Consider the following 27,143-nt stretch of genomic DNA (forward strand, 5'->3'; position numbering starts at 1 on the left):
TAATGATGACAACATACACATAATGCAATGCAACTTACTACACCTTAACTAAAGTGACATGAAATATACAATAACATGGCTAAAATTCTTCTCTATTACCTGTGTGTACAATGGGTAACTCAGCAAATATATATATATATATATATATATGTATATATATATATATATATATATATATATATATATATATATATGTATATATATATATATATATATATATATATATATATACACACGAGGTCTATTAGAAAAGTATCCGACCTTATTATTTTTTCAAAAACCATATGGATTTGATTCATATGTTTTTACGTCAGCCAAGCTTGAACCTTCGTGTGCATGCGTGAGTTTTTCCATGCCTGTCAGTTGCGTCATTCACCTGTGAGCACGCCTTGTGGGAGGAGTGGTCCACCCCTCTCATCGTTGTTTCATTGCGAGGAAATGGCGGAATGATTTGGGCTTTTTTTCCATCAGAATTTTTTCAGAAACTGTTAGAAACAAGCAGCTGGAAACCATTTGAAAAATTTATCTGGCCTTTGGTGAAAATTTTACGGGCTTCACAGAGAATAAGGACTGTTACTACAGCTTTAAGGATGCCCCACAATGGCGCACGGTGCGCCGCGCTCCGAGCCGCCATCGAGAGGCAGAAAACACCACATCATTTCTAAATGGATCGCTGTGTGGAGCTGGGACCGTCGTGAGCAATTTCTCTGGTTATCACAAGAGCTGGACATCAGCCATTTTCCGGCAGATTTCACTTTTAACAAGAGATTTTGTCATGGAAAGCCGCGCGGAGGCTTCGCGCATCAGGACTGATTCGCTGATCGAGCGAGACAAAGGAACACCTCCGTTTCGGAGTGCCAGGGGACAAGTTGGGACATGCCCAGCTCTCCACAATTTCTCTTATACTCACTGGGCTGGTAAGCATCAAAAGCCGAGATAGGCATGCAATGAAACAACGACGAGAGGGGTGGACCACTCCTCCCACAAGGCGTGCTCACAGGCGAATGACACAACCGACAGGCGTGGAAAAACTCACACATGCGCACGAAGGTTCAAGCTTGGCTGACGTAAAAACATATGAATCAAATCCATATGGTTTTTGAAAAAAATAATAAGGTCGGATACTTTTCTAATAGACCTCATATATAGCCCAGCAGCCCAGCCTAGCCCAGCAGTCATAGGGATCAGGTGGGGTACACCCTGGCACCCTGGACAGGACGCCAGTTTGTTGCAGGGCCACATATCAACAAACTAACACATTCACACCTGCACACACATCTAGGGTCAATTTAAAGTTTCTAATCCACCTAACCTGCATGTCTTTTGAATGTGGGAGGGAGCGGGTGCACCTGGAGGGAACACACACAAACATGGGGAGAACATGCAAACTCCACACAGAAAAGCCACAGGTGGGAATAAGTCCCAACTGGCATTAAACTTGTGCCAAATCAACATGCAGAGCCACCTCAGATTTTATGTATCCCAAATGAAAAGCAAGGGAGCAGCCGAAGGGACTTACTATATAAACCTACAGGCGGCACGGTGGAATAGCATTACGGCAAAAAGTTCTTGGGTTTGATTTCACCAATACTCAGTTGCTTTCTGTGTGGATTTTGCACAATATATGCTCATTAGACGTGTAAATTAATGTGAAATGCATGAGGACCCTAGTGTGAATAGGATATCTTGAATAAAGATATTCAGTTATTATTACATTGATGGTACATTGTTTGATACCGAACAGAATGGATAAGGGAGTGAAGTCTCTTGTGGTTGAATGAAATACGGGCTCTTTGGCCGTGACGAGATGCGCTCGTGCTCCCTCCTCTTTCTCCTCCCTTTGTGCGGTTGACAAGCTCTGTATAGGCACGTTTGTGAAGCAGAGGTATGTTTGATATATGGAACTACTATAATGTCTTATTTATTTTTCTTTGGCACAACCGTGACGCTGCTGTTAGCGGGCAGACTGTGACTTATGTTGGCCGGAGCTGGTCGTTCAGTCCGGGACGAGCCGCAGCAGAGATGCCTGGCCTGCTGCCCTCTGTTAGCATCGTGGTACAGTGAGTGTTCGGTACAATGAGTCATTCAGAGATAAAGTTAAATGTCTTACCGCTTTCCGTCTCTTGACGTTTGACTGCCTGCCTTTAAGCCTGTTCCGATACTTGCAGACAGTTTGTCCGCTGCCCACCTTGGGTAGGTGGCTAATGCTAATCTGTTAGCAGCCAAAGCACAGAAATGCTAAATTAGCTGCTCTCATAACCTGTAGCCCAGTGGCACAGTGACCTGTTATTTCAAATTATAGGCCGAGTCACAGATAACATTTTCTTATGTCTGTCAGTTATGAGAATTTGTGCGAAGTTAAGGATAAATGTGTTGGCTGTGCCCTTCCTCTTGGTGGTAGTAAAGATGTGGCTCCCCGTTGTTGTACATGAGGACACCTCAGACAGGTGCTGATTGGAAAGGACAGCGTGACCTTTAAAATCACCAGAAACCAGTCAGCACAGGAGCTGCTGAGTGGCTCACTGGGCAAACATTTTGTATCTGATTTCAGTGGGCATTTTTGATTGAGTGAATCTGTGAGAACTAAAGTTTTAAGTGAATAAAAAGGTCTCACTCTTAAAGTGTAATTTGTTTGGCTCCATTCATGTACGTGACATTTTGACTTGTGTGCTAAATCAAACAAACTCAGTATTAATTCACTGGTAGGGTTCTTTTTTATCTGTGATGAGAGAGGAGGAGATGGAGAACTGATGTTTTAATTTGATACACATTTTAGGTCAAATTGAGTATTGCATCAGAATTTATGGTGATTGTAAATGCATTTCTACAGCACTTTTCCTTTTGATGCTGATGCTCAAAATGCTTCACAAGGACACATCTTGCTTTCTCTCTCTGTCTCTCACACACACAAATGCACCCTCTCGCGTGCCAATGTCAGCATACTGCTCAAGCAGTAAGCTTCAATGGTCTCAGATAATGCCCAAACAGAATAAGAAAAAGTTGCAGTTCTTTGATTGAACAGTTGAGGCTGGCTCCAAAAGCGAGCAGGTTCCCATTCAAGCCCATATTAAAATGTCCAACTTTAGAGCAGAAATAAACATATTAACAGCCTGGTATATAAAACGGTTTTGGTCACTATAGGTAGTTTCCTTCACCATGACAACGGTATGGGGGGAATAATTATTTTCAAACTTATTAGTTTAGGATGTTTTATGCCATAAAGTTATGTATAATTGGGGGCGTGGTTGTTTTGAGTGACAGTGGCTGAGCCCGGCAACTCTGCCTCTTGCAACTTTCTGTAATCTCGTGTCTGATTGCTGTAGCTGCTAGCTGTTGTGGACTGCTGTGTTGTTTTTGAGTATTTTATTACAAAAACATGGAATAATTTGACTTGTGTGCTGAAACATTCAAATGTGTCATCTAAGGCATCTCTGCTACAATATTCCCGCTAAGTGAAACTCGTGTCTAATGTCGTCCTAATGGCGTTAGCACTTTCAGAAGCTATTGGTACCTTGATCCATTGGGTCTATTTTATGCGCAGTTCCTGAGGAAAATAAGTGGCTCATAACGTTTTATGCCCGCACCAAAGCAAATTATTATGAAAACTAGGGCTGAAACGATTAGTCGAATAATTTGATTACAAAAATTGTTCAAGGCAAATTCTGTGCCTCGAAGCTTGGTTTAACACTGTAGTACATATGCCAGGCCTGTGTGTGGCACTGTAACGACCCCAGAAAAACAAACAGAAGAAGACTAGAGCATGCATGAGCCATGTAGCTTTCCAGCGGGACACACAGAGTGAAATAAAGCCTTTTAGGAGAAAAACGGTCCATGCTGATCATTTGAAATAGCTTACTGTGCATGTAATGCGAAGCAGTGTGTTTGTGTTTTTTTTTGTCCACTGCCTGCTGTCCGCTCTACGTGGAGAGTGGCTTATGGCTGCCTCTCTCTGCCTGGTGTAATCGGCTCACCACTGGCCTCACACATCTCTGTCCTCGGCCACACTGACAAACATTCTCTGGAAGAAGTCCACTCTTCCTTCTGTATTTTGCTGAGACTCGAACTGAGTGTTTCACTTTTTAATTTTCGCTTTTTTGGGCAACACACAACGCTTCACAAACACAGTAACTCAAATAAAATAATAATAATAATAAAAATACTGACTGCGAGGCTTGCGTGTTCAACCTCCAGCTAGGGCTGTCATGATTAGGAATTTCTGGAGATGATTAATTGTCAGACAAATAATTGCGATTAACAAATATATTGTCTATTTTTTTTCTTTTTTTCCTGTTCTTTATATTCTACTATTGTAGTATAATTACACAACTCTGGAACAACGTTTGGCTTCTGTGAGTGGAGAAACTGGGAACGTGCACCATTTTTATTTTTATCTTCATTTCATAGTCCCAATTTTTTCTGATTTGTGGTTGTTTCTGTTGCATTTCTGAAATTGTTTCTCCTCATCAGTCACGTTTTGTGCTTAAACACTACATTAAGCTCAAGATTGAACAAATAAATACCTTTGGAAAATAACAGCTGTTAAAGTTCAGAGTTCTCAGCTGCTTTTTGTGATCTGTGCTTCTGAACATCACCACATCACCATGTCAGGGTTTTTTTTTTTTGGCTCAGTTCATTCATATATTCTCATTTTTAAATATGTTTTTAAAGATATTTGACCGTTTATTTCATCTCATGATCTCATAAATTCAGCATACGACGCGCACATGGTGTGAACAGGATGGTAACGGCAGAATCACACCTTTAGAGAAAGTTCAGAGAGAAGTAAAAGCTTCACGTTTTGGTTTTGTTAACATGTTCACTTGGGTTAAAATTGTCTCTGCTCCGCGCTCACTGCGCACTGATGGTTCTCAGACTGTAACGTGTCGCGCCTGCATTCAGGAATCTCCCTCACGCACCCCCTCCCAGTCAACAGCCTGCAGACTATGCTGCAGCCTGTTGATTCCGCGCGCGCGCACACACATACACACACACCGACAGCTCCGCATTTTAGACGGCTTTTGAGAAGACGGCCGCTGTTTTAATCGGCCGTCCAAACGGCAGGACGGATCGCCTTAAGACGAGAGCGAGGCTGCAGCCACAATGACGTTAGATTCTGAGTCGTTTTATGCTAATTGTGGATAAAATAAATAATTCACGGTAATCGAATATGAAAAATAATCGCGATTGACGAATATTGTAATAATCGTGACAGCCCTACCTCCAGCTGAAATGCATCTGCTGAATCACAGAAAGAGGGATAAAAAAACGAAAATTACGCAGGGACCCAGTTCAACAACCTTAAAAAACAATAATTAAAATGGTAAAATTTTACAAGTTGGGGAAAACATTTCAGCAAAATGTCAAGACTTTGGCTGAGCTCCTGACACCAGGAAATATCCAAAACTTGTAAAGATGTGAAAAAATAAATAATTGCCCAGGAAAACAGAAAGGGATACATTAAATTTGACAATTTCCGTGATGACGCAGCGACATTGTGACATTGCTTTTATCCAATTAATCGATAGAATACTCAATTACTAAAATAATCGATAGCTGCAGCCCTAATGAAAACCATCATGCAGTCCTCAAAAATATGATATAAAAAGCACCTGAACTGAGGTTAGCTTGTTAGCTTCTAGACTAGAACAGGTGTGTATTCAGGCTTCTTTGTTCACACACTGAATCAGTCACGCTCGACCTCTTTCTCAATTTATGGGTTCGTGGTGACGTAGTCAGTCAACCCAGAGCTGGCAAGCATTAACTAAAGGGCTAAATGTTTTGTATGACACACAAACAACTCTGATTAAACTAGATCTGCTACTACTAGTCGACTAGTCACGACTACGTCCACTATTGAAACCGTACTTGATGAGTCATTTACTTTGAACATTGAACCAATGAAGCAGTGCTTTGATCCGCTGCTTCGTTGGGTCTTGCTTCACTCATCTTCAGAGGCGGCAACTCCGCTTCTTAACCCCTCTCAAAGCCATTAAAATGTCAATCGTGAGTCACTTTTGTGTGGATTAAAATGACTAACTGGGACTCCTGTTTTATTGTAAGAAAGAAACGAGAATCGTCCTCTGTTCCATTGCTCCAAATGTTGCGCCGCCGAGTCAAGTTAGAAAGATAGAGTCCGCTCGGATCTTCAAAACAAATTGCCATTTAAATCAAATGACACCTCTTTCCAAATGTTGTGATACAAACAATAAACTGCAGTCGATCAAAATGTTGTACTAAATGTTGTAAACGTATTAATGAGACGTCCTGGCTGATGTGCAGCAGCCCAAGACTGTATGGCTGCAGACCTGCAGACTCCAGCAGCCAGCTGAGCTCAGCTCAGACGTATGGAGTGACATCCATGCCATTAATGTCTGAAAGGAAATGCTTTTGACAAAAAAGCTACAGATTTTTTTTTTCTATCCATGTCCAGAGATCAAGGATCCACCATGTAGAGTTTATTTATGTCCAGAGTTCAAGGATCCAGTGACCAATTTCATATGTATTTACTTTAAGACTCAATAAAATGTTGACATAGAAAACCTGTAAAGCCCATTCGTAGCACACGGAAAATTCACAGGAGGTATCGATAAGGGAATCGATAAGGAATCAGATTAAGTAGAATCGATAATGGTATCAATATTGATAAAATGTGCTGCAGTTTACGTATGATCCGACTAGTCGACTAATTGCAGTCATAATCGTTGACTAGTCGACTACCAAAATAGCCATTTGTGGCAGCTCTAGATTAAACTGCTTCTTGTCACTGTTGAACAGATGAAAACATCTTTAGAAATGTACAGATGTACATGTTTATTGTACTAAATGTAAACAAACTTTTTTTAACCCTTTACCTACTGAGGCTACAAATGGACGATTGGTTATAATTTTTTATTATAGCAATAAAATTAAGAAATAATGTTCTATGTTTGTGTGCTTTGGTACCCTTTTCCAAGAGTACCTGGATTTCAATTATATTACACCTGATTAACTATTTATACACATTATTTGTAAGTTTTAGCATTTAAAATGAGAAAAAACACAAAAACTAACTTGATTTTTTTTCAGTTTTTTAGTGAAAAATGATTATGTAAAGGAAGTTTGGATTTCACATTTTTAAGAGGAAGCTGTATGTGTTTACAATCAAAATAATTAATTTTGTGTGTCTAGAACTCAGAAACAGTGCAAAAGTAAACATTTTACTAGGCGAAAATATTCAAAAAGTAACCAATTTCAAAGTGCAGAACCAAACAATATGAATAACAACAAAGTGCAAAACTATATATAAATATCTCAATTATTATCTGTATTATTAAAATGTGCAATAAATCACTCTTTTGATCACTCATTTTGTGCGAAATTATACAATATGAATAAAACAAAGTGTCAAACTATATACAAATATATAACCAAGAATCAAAATGAGATCTAAACTACATCAGTCAGTGTGGTACTGTTTGTAACAGTTTCTGTCTGGCTGAAGACAGAGGCCAATTTTACAAAGTTTGCACATCCAGCAGGTTGACCCCTTGCAAACCTTGCAAAAACGCCGCCCCTTTGTGGATCGCTGGCAAGTTGGGTTTCCACTGCTTGTTGGCACCGGGCAGTGGCTTGTGGCTGATGGAGCCATCACACCCACACAAACACGCACACACACCTTCACAAATGACACTAACACCCTGTCTTTTCCTCAAAAATTACTATATTTATGTTTGCTGTCTGTCTCTGTACTTTCCTGTCACTTTTGCGCTCTTTTTCATACTTTTCCCTCATTTCAAAAGTCACCGAACGCACTTTACCGTAATATATGCAACATATAGCATACTGTTGGAAAGCATGGGTTCTTGGCTTGCTGTCAGTGTTGAAATTTTTCAGATTGAGGGCTTACATGAGAACTTATGGTAATGAGAATCAGCGGCGCACGAGTGTGAAACGTCTGTGTTTTTCCTCTGCATGATGACATCACAGGCTTACGTTTACCGTAATACACCATATATCATTGGAAAGCCCTTGGTGTTAGCTTAACAATGCACTTTGAATCATTCGGATTGGACAAACTATGGCGGAGTTACGGTAAAAAAAAAAAAACGCATATGGAAAATATGGTGTGGGCGCCATCGCCGTAGATAAAGGGTTAACAACCAATTGTTCAGTTAACCTTACTTGAGCTGAGCCATCCAAGTTGACTCTTGGGTAGGGGCTCATTCTCTAAATCCTCAGCTTTTGTCCTCATTTAGGTCAGTGTACACGAGAGTTACAGGGCTAAAATGTGCTTGCATTGAATGCATATACAAGATACAGATCAGCACCATTAATTTCCTATACTATAAATCCTACAATTCTAAATATTTATTCTTGTATAACTGATTGTTGAACAATGTTGCTTGGAGACACAACACTTAAAATGACACACCAAATGTTATATATTGGTCATTTTAAATGTGACCTTTGGTAATTTCTTGCAAGGTCAAATTGCGTATTTGTATTTGGTGGGAGGTATTTCATGTGACCTGTTTGAATAAAATCGATGGTGGTCACAGCCCATTGCAAAGTGTCTGATACTTAGAAAAATGGCTAGTGAGTGGGACTGTAGCTGCTTAGCTTCATTTACAAAATATTGCCATGTTGGGGTTTTGAAATAAACTATATTTAACATAGTGCTGCAACTAATGATTATTTTTGTTGGCTTCTATTTTAGCTGTTAATCATTTAGTTTTTTGGTCTGTTAAAATGCCAGAAAATGGAGAAAATTGTTTCCCAAAGGTGAAGATGACATCCATGTCTTCTTTGGCCATGATCCCAGGATATTTATTTTACTGTCAGAGATGAGTAGAGAAATCAGAAAATATTCACATTTAAGAAGCTGAAATCAGAGTGAACAAAAAATGACTTGAGTAAATTGATGATCAGAATAGTTGGCCATAAATTGAATAATTGATTCATAAATGATTAATTGTTGCATGTCTAAGTAATGTTGCAGGGAAAAAACCCCATTGGGTTAAATTAAAAGAGTTGGATATGTTGAAGTTCTCAGTTTGTAAATTATAATGAATTAATTTTTGTTCACGTGGAAAACTGTTCAAATTCCAGCTCTATCTACTGTCAATACAGACATACATGTTATCTATCACCCTGTGCAACTGCCCCATGATAGCTGCTGTGCTATTGAAAACAGTCTGAAAGAGAACCGATACCAATTCTGTAAATCTGAAGTGGAAATATCTTGCACAACAGACTGGTTTATGAAAGCAGAGAAGCTAAGACATACAGCCAGAGTTCTAGTAAAGTTGTGTGTGCTCATTTTGAAACCTTAGGATTTGATGACTTGATGCATTGCACAATTATTAAGTGTGTGCGTACACACACACACACGCATACGCATGCACGCACTAATTACAATAATTAATTAACATTCTTTTTCAAAAAGATGAGAATGTCTGGTGAGAGTGTTAGTAATTTTATTTATATAACCTTCAGCGTAAATGCATTAGTTGACAGAAGTTTAGAATACTCATTTTCTGGCGCTCTGAATTTTGAACGACTTGGTTGCACCCATGCTTTGAGCATGGGTGCTGAGTTCAGTTGGCTTACGATGAGACCAGGAAGAGGCAACGGACACTCTGTCCTCAAATCCTGATGTTTTTGATATATATATATATATCATATATATATATATCATATATATATATATATATATACACACACACACACACACACAGTGGTCCCTCATTTATCGCGGGAGTTACGTTCTAAAAATAACCCACAATAGGTGAAGTAGTCAGCATTATTTTTTACAATTATTATAGACGTTTTAAGACTGTAAAACCCCTCACTACACACTTTATACACTTTTCACAAACAGGCATTAACAGTTTCTCTTTCTCTCCTGTGTAAACACTCTCAAACTTCAAACCTTAGTAGAAAAATAAGTCCAGTATTATAGAATGAAACCAAAGATCCAAACCTGTTTTCAGGGCCAAATATTTGTTTGACAAATAAAAATAGAACGTTTTCCTATAAATAATTATGTTGGCTTTTAGAACTAACGAATTTAATTTTAACGATCAACCTACGAGGTTGGACACATAAAAAATTATTAATAGTGACTCACCAGTATTTCACAGTTCCTCTGACAGTGCCTCTGTGTCCTGGCGCCACTCCGCTGTTGCGTCTTTTTCCACTGAGTGATACCTCGGTGCAGGTGTCTTTTTGCGAGTGAAGAACACAGTTATGGGTAGTTGTTGGCGCTCGTTTTTTCTTCTGGGCAAGAAGATTCTTATAAACAAGACACACGCAGAACACAATGCGCGTGCTCTCCCTTCGCGGTGATGCCGACCGGTGCCGCGACTGGCCTGCTTGACGAGGACGCAGAAAAAAAAAAGCATGCAAAATTGGACTAAAATAATCTGCGAAACCGCGAGGCCGCGAAAGGTGAACCGCGTTATAGCGAGGGACCACTGTATATACACATGCACAGCACATCACGGTACAAGAAGCATCTAGCAACAAGTTCTGATTAAATCTGAACACTGATTTTAATTTCAAAATCTAAAAACTAAAACTGGACCACTTAATCTGTGCTGCAAAAGAAAATATCTGCTTTTATCCTCTGCTTTTATCTAAATTAGACTACTGCAATGCTCTATTTTCTGGTTTACTGCAGTCCAGCATTAGGAGTCTCCAGTTGGTTCAAAATTCTGCTGCCAGACCTTTGACAGGAAGCAGAAAGTTTGACATCTCTTCACTGGCGTCCTGTCTCTGTGAGATCAGATTTTAAGATTCTGCTATTAACCTATAAAATTATTCATAGACTAGCACCTCCCTACTTAGCTGACCTAATTAAACCCTACATACTGACCTGGGCTCTGCATTCTCAGTGCACAGGACTACTTTTTGTCTCTTGGGTAAATAAAAAGTCTGTGGGTCACAGAGCTATCTCTTATCATGCCCCTGTTCTGTGGAATGATCTCCCTGTGTCAATAAAACAGTCAGATTCTAAGAGACTTTCCAGTCCAGACTTAAGATGCACTTATTTTCCCTTTCGTATGGCTAGCATACTGGCATAGTATGGGGTACTATGCTTTCTACCCTTTTAAATTCATTTTATTAGGAAACAGAGTGGGTCGCGGCCTAAACTTTATCCAAAGACTGGATCTTTTAGTAGTGGCCGGCGATCACCTTAGTATTTCTTCTGTTTTTCTTTTTGCTTAATGCTGACAAATTATACTGTATTTGTAGTCTTATTGGTGCCTGATTCTGTTTTTTTTTTCTCTCTGTCCAAGGTGTGGCTCCATCCAGAAGTGGGAGTGGGTGTCTGCTTCTGTAATGGTCATGAAATAGACGGGATCTGTGGACCCAACCCCCTTACCCCCTTCTCCTCCCCAGCCAGCCTCTTGTCCTGGTCACCAGCATGGACTCCCAAAATTTCCTGTATAGTCTATTTGTATTGTCAAGCATGTCGGTAGCATGGCCCAAGCAGAAGGTCACCCCTTTGAGTCTGGTCTGCTTGAGATTTCTTCCTCAAATCTTCAGAGGGAGTTTTTCCTTCCCACTGTCACCTGTGTGCATGCTCTAAGGGTTGGTAAGGTTAGATCTTACTTGAGTGATGCACCTTGAGGCAGCTTTGTTGTGATTTGGTGCTATATAAATGAAATAAATTGAATTAAATTGAATTGAAATTATCCTCACCGTCTGTTAGGTCCAGCTGATGGCTCAGCTGAAAGTAGACTCATTCTGCTGTTTCATAAAGGGCTAAGAAAGAACCAAAATAGATTGTTTGCCGAGAACAACAAACCATGAGGTGATGAGGTGAACATAAAGGCAGAAAGAAGCTGCTGAAGAAAGTCTGACTTTTTTGTTTTGGTTTTTTTTTTTTGGCTGGAGTATTAATAATCCAGACATGATTCAGTCTGAAGCCACACTTGCGTTCAGTGTTAACAGTATTGACCCCTTGGGTTTTGGAATTTAGAATCAGTGAATGACAGCCCCATAGCTGTAAATATGACCGAACTGTTACACGTTGGAAATAAATTAAAGACTATTTTGAAAGTCACAAATAGAATGCAGTGAGGGGAAAAAAAAAAACAAATCCTGTATAGAAAAAAAAAACACGCATCAATAATCATTTTAGAATCGAATCGTGTCTAAAGATTCCCACCCCAGCTGGGCATGGACGGAATCGAAGCCTCGACAGTCTTGCTGTGATGCAAGAGTGCTAACCACTGATACATTGTGCTGCCCCAGTCACACTATTATGTAAACTTTTCCAATTAATCTGCAGTTCACATATGTGCAGAACCATGGAGTGCAGTACATATGGATGATGGCTCATCTATGATTGGTTACACCATGAGTAAATGTGTGCTCATTTGCACTGTACAATGCAAATATTCTAATACATTGAATATTTATTGCTTTTGGTATAATTTCTATCTTTCTGTTGGTGCTGTCTTCCTCTGTTAGTACTTTGCAGCAGTACTATTGTCTAATCATTACATTAAATCATAGTTTCATCACATTTGCCATTCTGCTCTCCTGCTAAAATGTGAAGACTGAAACTTCCTGCTGTTGTGTTACTGCAAATGTTATCTGCTGCAAATTTGAAAAACTCAGAGATAGCTATGATGTTGGGGATTGTATCGTTGTTGTCTTTTCCTTCATTACAGGCTTGAGTGTTTCTTTTTACAGATAATGGATGTGCCTCCAACCTATGTGGACCTTGGAAAGCCTGCCAGGGATGTTTTTACCAAGGGATATGGTAAGCAACAAGCAGCTAACCTCACTGTCAGCTTTTGCAAATCGTGAAAGTACTTTCACAAAAAGAACATGAATGATGGCACTCGAGAACCGGTTCCTTTCGGGTATCGTTAAGAAATGATTCGATCCACCGACATCAATAAGCTTTGTGCTTAACGATTCTGTTATCGGTCCTTCAGAGTGGCCGTTGTTTTGGCAGGTGTTTGTCAGGAAAATTATCATTTCTCTACATTGATTACAGACCCTGCAGCGGGTCCTTAATCAACTTTTCTGCAGCGCGGCTTTGCTTTGAACCTTGAACCAATCGAAGCGTGGTTCGCAGATTGAAGCAATGCTTCGGTCGATTGCTTCGTTTATTTCTTTCTTTCACTTAATTTTCCCCCGCTAAAACCCTAAAGAGCATACGTCTGTGAGTATTATTTACCTTTTCTATGTTAAACTGACCTGTTATGGTCTTCTGAAACAGTTGATAGATGTATTTTATAACTTACAAACGGGAGCGATGCTAACGTGTTAGCATGTCTATGGTATTTTCAATGTTAAAAGTTAGCATTTAGCAATTACAGCCGTCATCACGTTCGGGTGCATTTGTTTTCAAATTGTAATATTCCTTAAATTTATTTTTGCTTATATATTAATAATCTAATGATTATTATATACAATTTTAGAGAAAGAGACAAAATGAACCTGAATAGAAACACAACAGAAAATATATAATAGCAACTAACATAAATACATACATACAGAAATAAATGTTTCCTGTGAACACCTAGTGACTCTCAGACCTCCATTTCATCCCTGTCTTATTTAAGTTTAATGACTGTTTCGGTCAAACCATATTTTCAGTTTAATTTCTTCAGTGATTTCCTCCAGAACTATCTGCCAAACTAGAAAACTGCTGCATCCTAGTAAGAGTAGAATACTACAGGAATGAATTTTAATAAGGAAAGTTGTATTTTTTTTTTCTCACCTAAAGGGATTCAGCACTCACTCCAGTTTATTGTCTGGAATAGTCCCAGATTGCATTTCAGAGCTTCTAGAATTCAAACATTTTCGTGCAGGTGGTGTTGGGGGGGTAATTTTGGGTTTCAGCTTTTTTTTGTTTTTCACCACTTTCATCCCTGAATATGAGTTGCGATTCACTTTTGTGCGGATTAAAGTTACTAACTGGGACTCCTGTCTTGTTGCGAGAAAGAAACGAGAATCATCCTCCGTTCTGTTCACACAGCTCCAAACGTTGCGTGGCTCTCTGACAAGGCAAGATAGAACGATAGAATTCAGTCTGAATTAATGACTTCAAAGCGAAACACAATTTTGTTTATTTTTATTTATGTCCAGAGATCAAGGATACAGTGACTAATTTCATATTTATTTACTTTAAGACTCAAGGAAATACATTGAAAACCTGTAAAGCCTACTTTTAGTACAAAATTCACGAGGTATCGATAAGGGAATTGATAAGGAATCGGATTGATAAGCAGAATCGATAATGGCATCGATATCGATAAAACCTTATCAATACCCATCCCTAGATGGCACAGTGTTTCTGTGTGTTTGATGGTATCTTGTTAAAACTGAGGCTGGGCAATTAACCTAAAATTTGTCTAAATAGACAGGACATCTAATGTAATTGACATCTAATGGTTCTCGTGGATGTTCTGTTTTTAGTTATGTCTCTCAACCTCTTTGACAGCAAACTGTGGTCCTGGCATGTCAAATTGATCATGTTAAAATTCATCATGAATGGGGATTAAAAAAAAATGCCCATTAAAAAAAGATGTGCAGTCTGTCATTAGAAAAAAATATTAATTTTAATAGTCACAAAACTGTGAGGGCAATAGATGTGTGCATCTTTCCTTTAGAAAAGGATCCGATACATACATGGGCTATGATAGAATTCATGGATGATACTTTTTATTATGGGATTATTTGGACAGATACAATTCTTTGTTTAATGCAGACTTTAATTTTCCATGATAAATTAGAATAACCCAAAAGTTACATTGCTTACCTTCAAAGGCATATTTCATAAACCTGCAGTGACTTTCTTCCGGTTTTTAGAACTGGGCTGTAGCACATTGGAACTGCCCTGAGTTCTCCCCAGAAATTTTTAGTATAGCGGTGCTGTTGGCAACTATCACTCGAAGCGGCGTGCAACGCTTCCAGTTGGGGTCCTATCTGACCTTACTTAAATGTAGTTGAACATGGCTACAATTTGTGAATGGAGTGGCAAGTGGTTGTTGCACCCAGATAAATGTAAACACAGGAAACTCTGGAGGAATTACCTCACAATGCTGTCTTTCAGGAATGTTTACAAGGTTATCATTGAAATGTGTAAAATCGGGTGGGATCACATCACTGTCGTGCTGGAGTGAGGAGAGTGCCTAGGTCTCGGGGATGTTGCATGTGGGTGGTGTACTGCTCAGGACAAGGGCACTGCTGGTTTGTCTGTCTGCCCTGTCTTACTTCTACATTCCCTAGGGATTGCACGGTCATCATGGTTCACATCACCCGTGCCTCTCTTGGGTTCTTGTCTTCGGGTTCCTTTTTTCCAGGTGCTCTGGGTCACCCTTAGGATGGTTTTGTGGTCCTGGGTTGCATGGTGAGGCCCAGTGCTGGCAGCTGAAGAATTCCCTCTGATGCCTTGCTGTGAGGGTGGGAAGGTGGAGCCTACAAGTTACAATTTGTATTTAACAACAAAAAACCTCCATGTATCCACTGTAGCTGATGACTAATAACAACTGTGGCTCCATTGAGACTCCAGACAGGAAGGTATTTTGAATCTATACCACAGTAGAGACTTCCAGCCACTGGTGAGTCATCTGCAGGCCAAGCAGCAGCAGTATGCAGCGAGTGGCTCACTCCCTCCCTCCCTTCTGTCTAAGCTATTCCAGCTCTCTACGTCACTCGTGACCTCCACATCCAGTGAGAGATTGCTGCTGCTTCAAAGCCATCTTGCATGCTGAAAGAGATGGCTGTCTGGTGCACTGAAGCACACTGTTGCAAAGTGGCAGTCATTGAAGGGAAATCCTCTTCTTTTTATTGTATTTTGTCACAGTTGAAAAAATTTACTTCTGACCAGATTATTCCTCATACAGCTTCCAAACACTGCAACAGAAAATGAAACGCCCCCCATTAAATAAATAAAATTCTTCCCAGTTTGTGGGCATATTCCAGTGGGTCACGTTTGTCAATTGAATTGTTTGACTTGGCCATTGCAGAATATTTTGCTTTTTTTTGCTTTCAAAAACTGGGTTGGTTTTTGCAGTGTGCTAGTAGTCATTATCCAGCTGCATAATGAAGTGTCTTTTTGATGTGCACCCCTACTACCTTGTAACAGTGGGGTGTCTGCGTTTGATTAAAAAGTATATGAAATTCAGTACACAGAAATCCCACCTTTCTTTAAATATGTATTACCTCCTCATAAGAAACAACATGCTATGCTAATAGGACGAAAACTGGCTGCTTCTGCTGTGTGTAGAACTGTTTCCGGCGATATACTGTAAAAGTGAGCGTAAACACAACCATTTGTACACATCTGTCAAGATGGTGCTGACATGCAGCAGCACCAAAACCAGATTTATCATAGAAAAGGGCTACATTAATACAGAGTTCCTCTGCTTCATTAACCCTCTATGGTCCAGTGGCATTTTCTCAATTTTACTATGCCTTCAGTAATTTCGTTTAAGGTACTTTTACATAGTGTAATGTCCAAGTGTTGCATATCAAAATGTTAGGAACAATCTCAGCTTTTTGAATGTGAGACATATATGTCTAGAACAATGGAAATGATAATTTGCCTCCAAAGCTGAAAATATTTAATTTGTTTTTTGAAATTCTTCCAAGTCTTGAATATGTATTTTGATTCGTATGGATGAGCTGATTTGTTGTTAGAAATGGATTTACCAGCATTTTTAGGTCATATAAATAGTATAAACAGTATATAAACTGTTGGAAGTAGTTTGTACTAAATTTCCTGGCACATGAAATGGAGTAATGACATTAATGTTATGAAAATTAACATTTCAACAAGCTTGGCTACAAAAATCGAATGTTTTGAAATATTATTATTTTTTAAGGACATTTTCCTTACAAGTGATTGTCACAGCAGGTGTGTTTATGGATGAGCTCTTCCCCTCAATTTAAAGTTTTGATCATCTGTGAATTCACCTGTTAATGTGCTTGGTAGCAAGAAAAACCTTCACCAGCTTTACCGTGCCCTTTTTGCACACGTGATGTATCCCATGTAAATACTTTTTGAAACATAAATATATACAGTAAAGAATAAAGGTTTTCTGTTTGTATTTGTTACTGATATAGGCTCAAGATTTCGACATTTGCTAAGTTTTATGTCTGTACTTAATTTGAGTGTCGTTTTTAATTTTTTTTGTTGAATATCTGTTTCAGGCTTTGGACTCATCAAGCTGGACTTGAAGACAAAGTCTGAGAATGGATTGGTAAGTAGCTATCAGTACTTATGAGATTATCAGAGATACAACTCCAGACTGCACCTATCCTGTCTATGTTATCATAGCCAACTGGCCTCTTGTGTGCGTGCGTGTGTATAGTTTTGATCACGGCAAAACCAGGGAGAGCTGACATTTTCCGTTTGGTATGCTTATATATTTTGGGTCAACGGTGAACGCTGCAAAAACAGAAAGTTGATGAGACAAATATTTTTTGGGAAATTACCGATTTTAGCTAACCAGTAAAAAAAAATGGATGTTGTGCTGCAATGCACCATGGGAATTCAGGGTTTTGACATTTTAAATGTTATTTTAGTTCATGTTAGTTGAACAGTGTTGTTATTGTTGCTGATTTATTATTTTTGTAGTTCAATTGGTTTACTCACTTAAGTGTTTTGTTACTGTGAGTGACTTCAGTGTCATGTTGGTACCATAAGTGAAATGTGTAGTGCTTTTAATGTCTTCCACCAAAAATTAAAAGCACCTGCTTACAGCAGATTGCAGAAAAGACAAAAAACTGTGCGTGTGTGCAGTTTTGTCACACACAAACTGTGGAAAGCTGACATTTCCCGTTTGGTGTGTTTATATATTTTGGGTCAAGGGTGAACGCCGCCAAAACTGAATGTTGATGGGATTAAAATTTTTTGAGAAGCTAAATATATTAGCGAACAACACTGAAAAATGGACATTGATATTTACATTCTGGACTCACACAGCAGGGGGCAGTAAAATCATCTATGTACTAAAATGTGAGTGTGTGATTTTATGTAGTAAGTTCAATGTAATTACATAATACAATTGTAAATATGTTAAAAATACATGGATGACACAAGAAAGTGAAAACACTTATTTCCATTGTGGTTCATTTAAAAATCAAATGACAAAATAGAAGTAAAAATAAAGTAATGATAATGAGGATAATAATAATATTGACTAGCTGAGTTACCCATTCTACGCACGGGTAATAAAAAAGAATTTTAGCCAAATCAACATGCAAATCCACCTTGGATTTGCTGCGGCGACCCCAAGTGAAATCAAGGGAGCAGCCGAAGGGATGTACTGTGATTGTATATTTTGTGTCACTTTAGTTAGCGTATAGTAAGTTGCATTACATTGTGTGTATGTTGCCTGATACAAAAGTGTCTTGTTGAATAACCAGATTAAGTGGTTTGGGCATGATAATGTACCTGATTAGCCTGTCTTTACACATCTGACATTGATGTGCTAATCTGCAGGAGTTCACCAGCACAGGCTCTGCCAACACTGAGACCAGCAAGGTTTCTGGTTCCCTGGAGACAAAGTACAAATGGGCAGAACATGGGCTGACATTCACTGAGAAGTGGAACACTGATAACACCCTGGGGACTGAGATCACTTTGGAGGATCAGGTCTGACCCTTAAAAATGTGTTTAATAAATGTTTGTGTACACTAGATTGGCCCAGAAGGTCAGGGATTCTGTTGATCATGGAATTATTAAATTATAATTGCAGTACTTCTGAGAGTGGTGATGCTAGTAAGTTAAATTAATGTTTTCCTATTACAGATGGCTAAAGGACTAAAGCTGACGTTTGATTCCTCCTTTTCGCCAAATACTGGGTAATGACATCTGATAATGCCTGGAAAGGGCATGATTTCTGTGGAAAAATCAAAAGTTGCAACTAATTCAGTCCAAGCTTTACAATGAGTGTTCCATGTTGTTCGGAAGGTTGATTCAGCCTTAATTTGAAAATCTTTCGGTTGGTTATTCTGCAGACTATCTTTGTTGTTAATGAATACCTGCTGGTATTACTCTGTTACAGGAGAAATTCAGGGGCATTATAAAAGCAGGGGTTTTTCTTCCTTTTGTTTTTTCCTTTTTTTTGGTGGGGGCGGTGGTAATAATGATGGTGGGGTAATTGGAAATGTTTCAAGATCTTGCTTCCTGACATTAACATCTCATTCTATTCACCCTGCTGATTTCCTGACAGCAAGAAGAGTGGCAAAATCAAGACTGGTTATAAGTGTGACCACATCAATCTTGGCTGTGACGTGCACTACGACATTAATGGAACGACTATCCATGGTGCAACAGTGGTGGGCTATGAAGGCTGGCTTGCTGGCTACCAGGTGTCCTTTGAGGCCGGTAGGAACAGGATCACCCAGAGCAACTTTGCTGTTGGATACAAGACTGATGAGTTTCAGCTTCATACAAATGTGTAAGGAGTCAGTCATGCTTACAATTAGCAACGCAATATGACATTTTGCTATAATCATAAATGGATCATTGTGTGAACTTGGTGATGTAGTGACTTCTTGTGTATCAGTGCGGCTTGCTACCATTATGGCTGATCACACTTTGTTTGTGTCTGGGAGGTTGGACAGGCAAAGAACACACTGGCAACCTAACAAATGTCCTCGGTTACTGGCCACTTAAGTGACCTTTCTGGACTAAGCTTGTTCCAACAAGTGCTAGCATTCTGTGTGCAAAAGCTATTCAAGGAGTTTCATGAAGATTTTGAAACTGTTCACAGTGGAACTACTTGGCAATGTGGCACAAGAGTGCTACATACTAGTTTATGGACTTGGAGTTCCAGTATTCAAAGTTACATAGTCGGTCAGGTCAGCTTTCTAAGTTTAAGAAATGAGGAGGCTATATTAAGTAGATTTCTCCTGTTTCAGATCTTTTAATGTGGCTTGTCACAAAACTGAACATTTGAGACATTTCAAGTGCACCTGGGAAAGATTTAAGGGTTGCGAACATTGAAGTTTTAGTTCATAATCAGCTCTAGATGTCATTAACTACTAATTCTATAGAGGTATTGAGGCTCATTGGTGCCGTGCTTTCCTTCAGATTCCGTAGTGTGAGGAGGATGAGAGTCTCTGACTCCCCCTGAATGTGTCGCCACTCGCCAGTCAGCTGATATTAGTGAAATATGTTTTGTGCTGTCAGCATTAAAAGCCATTGTGTTCCGTTTCCTTGCTCCAAAGTCGCTGGCTAAGGGTTACAGCTCCAGATTAGATGAATCCAGACTCTTGACCTTGACGTGACAAGACAGATGCCCCCCCCCCCCCCCACACACACACACACACACACACACAGAAATCTACTTGTATGGCTATTTTATTTGGCCTGTTTGGGTGTATGCCAGGCACTCAGGAGCTGACAGACTGTGTTGCTGTTATGTTTACACCCAGGTGATGGGATTTACTATATTGCAAGTGAGAGTGAGCGAGTAGTTGGCTGCCATCAAAGGCTGCATAGTGAGATGATGACAGTAGGGTCAGAGAGGTCACAGTGTTAGCGTGACTTGCTGATCAGGCCAGTCTGTAGCAGAGGTGGATAAGTGAGGTCAGGTGAGGTGTTATTCAGGCTTTACTTCAATGAGGTCTTCAGAAAGCCTCATTAATCAAGTGAAGTTAAACGGTTGGAGAGAATTAACTTGTCTTTTTGTTTTTCTTCAGAAATGATGGCACTGAATTTGGTGGGTCAATTTATCAGAAAGTGAATGATCAGCTGGAGACAGCCGTAAACCTGGCCTGGACTGCTGGGAACAGCAACACCCGCTTTGGCATTGCTGCCAAGTATCAAATTGATCCAGATGCATCTTTTTCTGTAAGTTGACATGTGCAGTGGTAAGTAGCATGACAGTGTTTTCTATAATAATGGTGACATTACAGCATGTGCAACAAAACCACAGCACAGGGTCAGCTACTCAACAGTCTGGTTCTGTGTTCTGCTTTGCTACTTTATTAGTTTTGGCTGCCTAAGCTTTGATTTCTGTAAGGATACCAAATATGCAGGAACATTTTAGAGCATTTTATAAATAAACATGTTCCACAGGTCAAAGCTTGGTCACATTCTATGCTGCCCAGCTAACCAGCTCGGATCAGTGGACACAAGTCTACATAATTAGTGGAGCTTAAGTCTGTGAAGCCTCAACTGAGACAAAATGGATAATATACCCTAAAAATTAGAAGGCAAAACACAATCCAGAATTAATATGGCCTTGGAGATTCTGGATCATATTGTCAGTTGGTGAGGTGACTGTGCACTGTGGATCGCATTTTCTTTACAGGACAAGGTGTGTGGCTTGACTGTTGTTATTTATGTAATTATTGCTGTTTATTAGTTTTAAGAATTGCATTGTTCTCTGAATTCATTTTTATGTGTGGTTTCCACACAGGCCAAAGTGAACAACTCAAGCTTGGTGGGCCTGGGCTACACTCAGACTCTGAAGCCTGGTCAGTACATTTTGCTTTCTTTCACTTAACACATGTATACAGAGATGACAATTTCTGAGTATTAATTCATATAAGACAATAGTCCGACTGTTATTTTATTTGTTATAATGTATTTACATTTTTTTTTAAATTATTATAAATATAACATTGGACGTGCTGGTTGGCCCTGTGACAAGTGGATGCTAAGCCTGGGAGGTGGCTATATGGAATGCATGCATGTTGACCGTTATGAGCTCCCATCATTCATGTCTCATGCATTTACGGGAAACCATTCAGTTCAATTCAATATTGAAAATAACTTGAGCTCTTACCCTAACTATATCATCTGTGGGCGTATTTAGCATTCATGGGTTTGCAAGTCACATATTCTGAGGATATGTCCTTTGTGAGACTCTTTCCTAAATGAAGATTTGTACCACCGAATGTTGGAGCCAGTTTCAGCTCTTCCGAGATTCCCATTTCTCCAATAAAGGAGGTGGAAAATAACTGAATTTGTTCCATAAGTTGGGGCAAATGTTTCTCCTTGTAGATATGTGTGTTTTCTCCCTCACTGAATGGAAGAAAGGAAGGAAGTAAACCCCCTGCCTGATGATGATGATGATGGTCTTTATCCAGACAGGCAGTAACATTGTAATCAGGTTTGTCTTTGTGGATGCAGCTAACTGTAAAGTTGAAGACTTTGGGCAGCACATAGTCATGTTGTGTTGCTGCTGCTCTCACAGTCAGCACATGGTTTGCCATCTGCCAAGCATGCCAACATATGACTGCATTATCATAAGTAATATTTGGGATCATCTGTGTTGTATTTCTGGAAAATAGAACTACTACAATCTATTATATAACTGCAGTAATGAGGTGGCACTGCAAGATATGTAGCTCTGAGCAGCAGTTATTCATGACCTGTCAATAGAAGCTTGTTTATGTTTTAAATACCTCTGTTTGAACCCTCCAGGCAGATATTAAACTGAACATTGGGATTACACTTTTCATTGACTTGATTTGTAATTTCATGTTCATAACTGAGAAATTGGTTTTCCTCCTCCTGTGCAAGCAGTTTCAATGGTGGTTCTCCAGTTCAGGGGTAGACATTACTGTGCCATAGTCATCGCCGGTGTGATATTGTGCAATACTGTCAACACAGTGATAAGACGGAACACACATTGGGCCAATTTTTATTTTATTTTTTAAAATGCCAAAGGAAAAAATAATGAAGAATTAATGCCAAATATCCATTAATTTTGAGAACAGTAAACATTTCAGTGCAGATCTGATCACCACGGCCATGCTGGGGCTGTGATCTGAGCCACAGAGGGAGGTCTGTGGTGAGTCAAAGCACCTGTTAAAATTCTTTCCGAAGGCACAACTCGTATAGTAATGTTCACAATAACACATTGTAGTTATGAAAATGGTTAAACTGGACCAGCAGATTTTTTGTGCTGCCACTTTGATTAAATTTTAACAATTGTTATTTAACACAGCCACAGACCTTTTAAACATATATAACGTACATATGTATCAATCATGATACGTATGGTATTTACACATACGAAATAAAAAAACAAAACAAAAAACAAAATCAGATTTTTAACTTTAAATGACCAGAACTGAAAATGAAAAGCCGTCCCAGTTAAACCTTTGCTAAGAGGAAAAAAAAAAAAGTAAATGTTAAAGGGCTACACTAGTGTAATGCTGTGATATAATACAATCATTGTCCCAAAAATGCTAAATACCTTGGTATTAAGCTAAGGTCATATTGCCCACCCGTACTCCAGGTCGTGCATCTCTTTATAAACCAGAAAACGCCCACCACTTGCAGTCAGACAATGAAGTATTTCAGAGGAAAAGGACACATTCTTTATCTGCTGGCAAAAAAAGAAAAAAAAAAACTCTTCTGTTTTAAATAGATTTAGGTTCTGCCGGGATTAAAACTCAGGTTATTGGATTTAGAGTCCAGCATGCTAAAGGTTACGCTTTTTCCATATGGCCAGCTCCCAGACTTCATGTCCATCTCTCGTGTGGTTAGCCACAGGACAGATGGGCATGTGTTTTTTTTTTTTTTTTTAATAATCTGTCTTTTCTATGCTGACATGGTTTGGATGTTACAGAAATTTTGTTACTTTCACATAGTGACATACATTTGTCCTCATCTGTTTGAGTGATTTGGTCTCTCAGATTTGATGTTCAGTTAATGTAAACTAAATTGTTTTGAAATGTGCAGATTGTGTTAGACGTACAGTAGTGTTCAGAATAATAATAGTGCTATGTGACTAAAAAGATTAATCCAGGTTTTGAGTATATTTCTTATTGTTACATGGGAACCAAGGTACCAGTAGATTCAATAGATTCTCACAAATCCAACAAGACCAAGCATTCATGATATGCACACTCTTAAGGCTATGAAATTGGGCTATTAGTAAAAAAAAAAAAAAAAAAAAAAAAAAAGTAGAAAAGGGGGTGTTCATAATAATAGTAGTGTGGCATTCAGTTAGTGAGTTCGTCAGTTTTGTGGAACAAACAGGTGTGAATCAGGTGTCCCCTATTTAAGGATGAAGCCAGCACCTGTTGAACATGCTTTTCTCTTTGAAAGCCAGAGGAAAATGGGATGTTCAAGACATTGTTCAGAAGATCAGCGTAGTTTGATTAAAAAGTTGATTGGAGAGGGGAAAACTTATACGCAGGTGCAAAAAATTATAGGCTGTTCATCTACAATGATCTCCAATGCTTTAAAATGGACAAAAAAAGAGACGTGTGGAAGAAAACAGAAAACCATCAAAATGGATAGAAGAATAACCAGAATGGCAAAGGCTCACTCACTGATCAGCTCCACATTGATCAAAGGCAGTCTGGAGTTACCTGTAAGTGCTGTGATAGTTAGAAGACGCCTGTGTGAAGCTAATTTATTTGCAAGAATCCCCCGCAAAGTCCCTCTGTTAAATAAAAGACGTGCATGTGTAATTTGCCAAAGAACACATCAACTGGCCTAAAGAGAAATGGAGGAATATTTTGTGGACTGATGAGAGCAAAATTGTTCTTTTTGGGTCCAAGGGCCGCAGACAGTTTGTGAGACGACCCCCAAACTCTGAATTCAAGCCACAGTTCACAGTGAAGACAATGAAGCATGGTGGTGCAAGCATCATGATATGCACACTCTTAAGGCTATGAAATTGGGCTGTTAGTTCACTGTCTTCACTGTGAGCTGTGGCTTGAATTTAGAGTTTGGGGGTCGTCTCACAAACTGTCTGCGGCCCTTGGACCCAAAAAGAACAATTTTACTCTCATCAGTCCACAAAATATTCCTCCATTTCTCTTTATGCCAGTTGATGTGTTCTTTGGCAAATTGTAACCTCTTCTGCACATCTTTTATTTAACAGAGGGACTTTGTGAGGGATTCTTGCAAATAAATTAGCTTCACACAGGTGTCTTCTATCTGTCACAGCACTTAGAGGTAACTCCAGACTGTCTTTGATCATCCTGGAGCTGATCAGTGGGTGAGCCTTTGCCATTCTGGTTATTCCTCTATCCATTTTGATGGTTGTTTTCTGTTTTCTTCCACGCGTCTTTTTTTTTTTTTTTTTTTTTTTTTTGTCCATTTTAAAGCATTGGAGATCATTGTAGATGAACAGCCTATAATTTTTTGCACCTGCATATACAGTAGTGTTCAGATTAATAGTAGTGCTATGTGACTAAAAAGATTAATCCAGGTTTTGAGTATATTTCTTATTGTTACATGGGAAACAAGGTACCAGTAGATTGTCACAAATCCAACAAGACCAAGCATTCATGATATGCACACTCTTAAGGCTATGAAATTGGGCTATTAGTAAAAAAAAAAGTAGGAAAGGGGGTGTTCACAATAATAGTAGCATCTGCTGTTGACGCTACAAACTCAAAACTATTATGTTCAAACTGCTTTTTTAGCAATCCTGTGAATCACTAAACTAGTATTTAGTTGTATAACCACAGTTTTTCATGATTTCTTCACATCTGCGAGGCATTAATTTTGTTGGTGTGGAACGAAGATTTTGCTTGTTTACTACTGTGCATGGGGTCATTGTCTTGTTGAAACACCCATTTCAAGGGCATGTCCTCTTCAGCATAAGGCAACATGACCTCTTCAAGTATTTTGACATATCCAAACTGATCCATGATACCTGGTATGCGATATATAGGCCCAACACCATAGTAGGAGAAACATGCCCATATCATGATGCTTGCACCACCATGCTTCACTGTCTTCACTGTGAACTGTGGCTTGAATTCAGAGTTTGGGGGTCGTCTCACAAACTGTCTGAGGCCCTTGGACCCAAAAAGAACAGTTTTACTCTCAGCAGTCCACAAAATATTCCTCCATTTCTCTTTAGGCCAGTTGATGTGTTCTTTGGCAAATTACACATGCACGTCTTTTATTTAACAGAGGGACTTTGCGGGGGATTCTTGCAAATAAATTAGCTTCACACAGGCGTCTTCTAACTGTCACAGCACTTACAGGTAACTCCAGACTGCCTTTGATCAACATGGAGCTGATCAGTGAGTGAGCCTTTGCCATTCTGGTTATTCTTCTATCTATTTTGATGGTTTTCTGTTTTCTTCCACACGTCTCTGTTTTTTTTTTTGTCCATTTTAAAGCATTGGAGATCATTGTAGATGAACAGCCTATAATTTTTTGCACCTGCGTATAAGTTTTCCCCTCTCCAATCAACTTTTTAATCAAACTACGCTGATCTTCTGAACAATGTCTTGAACATCCCATTTTCCTCAGGCTTTCAAAGAGAAAAGCATGTTCAACAGGTGCTGGCTTCATCCTTAAATAGGGGACACCTGATTCACACCTGTTTGTTCCACAAAACTGACGAACTCACTGACTGAATGCCACACTACTATTATTGTGAACACTCCCTTTTCTACTTTTTTATTACTAATAGCCCAATTTCATAGCCTTAAGAGTGTGCATATCATGAATGCTTGGTCTTGTTGGATTTGTGAGACTCTACTGAATCTACTGGTACCTTGTTTCCCATGTAACAATAAGAAATATACTCAAAACCTGGATTAATCTTTTTAGTCACATAGCACTACTATTATTCTGAACACTACTGTATAGTATGTTATAGCTCAAATTGTCTGTAGTTCGGAAATCGGTAGTAAAGATTCTGTGCTGTCATGTGTATTATTTAATTAGTTTTCTCTACATTTTTCATACTCTTGGGAAAATTAACACTACGTTACCATTAACATGTTAATCTCCCAGTCTGTTAAGAATGCACACCTCAAGCATCCTGTTGATCCCCTCCTCTGACTGCTGTGTTAATGCAGTAATCTTGCTCGCTTTTCTTTCTCAGGCCTACGACACTTGAACACTGGGTGCAACATTAACATTAATTTTCTCAGCCATTTTCATCTGTGTCATCTGTAAAATGGATTATCTTGGTGTGTCTGTCTCCGCAGGTATCAAGCTAACGCTGTCTGCTCTTCTGGATGGCAAGAACATCAACGCTGGTGGCCACAAGCTCGGTCTTGGTCTTGAGTTCCAGGCATAGGAAGAGAGCAAACCCTCACTCAAATTCCTTTCCGAGAACAACCCAAATCCTTTATTGATTAGGTGTCCCTCACAAAATCCCCTTTTCCTTAGATATGCTACAGATGGAAGTAAAGGAGTATAAATTTTTATTTGTTCTTGTGATGGCTTACCACTTTAAGGGAAC

The 27,143-nt window shown here is 39.2% G+C and overlaps 1 protein-coding gene across 1 annotated transcript; it reads left to right on the forward strand.

Annotated features, from left to right (window-relative positions):
• The first annotated feature begins 1,752 nt into the window (after positions 1 to 1,752).
• On the forward strand, positions 1,753 to 27,143 carry vdac1 (voltage-dependent anion channel 1). The gene is made up of 9 exons (XM_034177975.1): positions 1,753 to 1,885; positions 12,685 to 12,754; positions 17,161 to 17,210; positions 18,455 to 18,607; positions 18,764 to 18,816; positions 19,188 to 19,415; positions 20,662 to 20,812; positions 21,384 to 21,441; positions 26,887 to 27,143. Exons 2-9 carry the CDS (start codon positions 12,688 to 12,690, stop codon positions 26,976 to 26,978), a joined length of 852 nt encoding a protein of 283 aa, XP_034033866.1. The 5' UTR covers positions 1,753 to 1,885; positions 12,685 to 12,687; the 3' UTR covers positions 26,979 to 27,143.

Source organism: Thalassophryne amazonica, chromosome 9 (genome assembly GCF_902500255.1).
Source record: "Thalassophryne amazonica chromosome 9, fThaAma1.1, whole genome shotgun sequence".
Classification (NCBI taxonomy): domain Eukaryota; kingdom Metazoa; phylum Chordata; class Actinopteri; order Batrachoidiformes; family Batrachoididae; genus Thalassophryne; species Thalassophryne amazonica.

What these genes read in the sequence shown, in the direction of transcription:
- vdac1 (XM_034177975.1), top strand. Translation starts at nt 12,688, where the DNA reads ATGGATGTGCCTCCAACCTATGTGGACCTTGGAAAGCCTGCCAGGGAT. An exon ending in TGTTTTTACCAAGGGATATG is followed by an intron (nt 12,755 to 17,160) that starts GTAAGCAACAAG and finishes TATCTGTTTCAG; the next exon opens with GCTTTGGACTCATCAAGCTG. An exon ending in CACTCAGACTCTGAAGCCTG is followed by an intron (nt 21,442 to 26,886) that starts GTCAGTACATTT and finishes CTGTCTCCGCAG; the next exon opens with GTATCAAGCTAACGCTGTCT.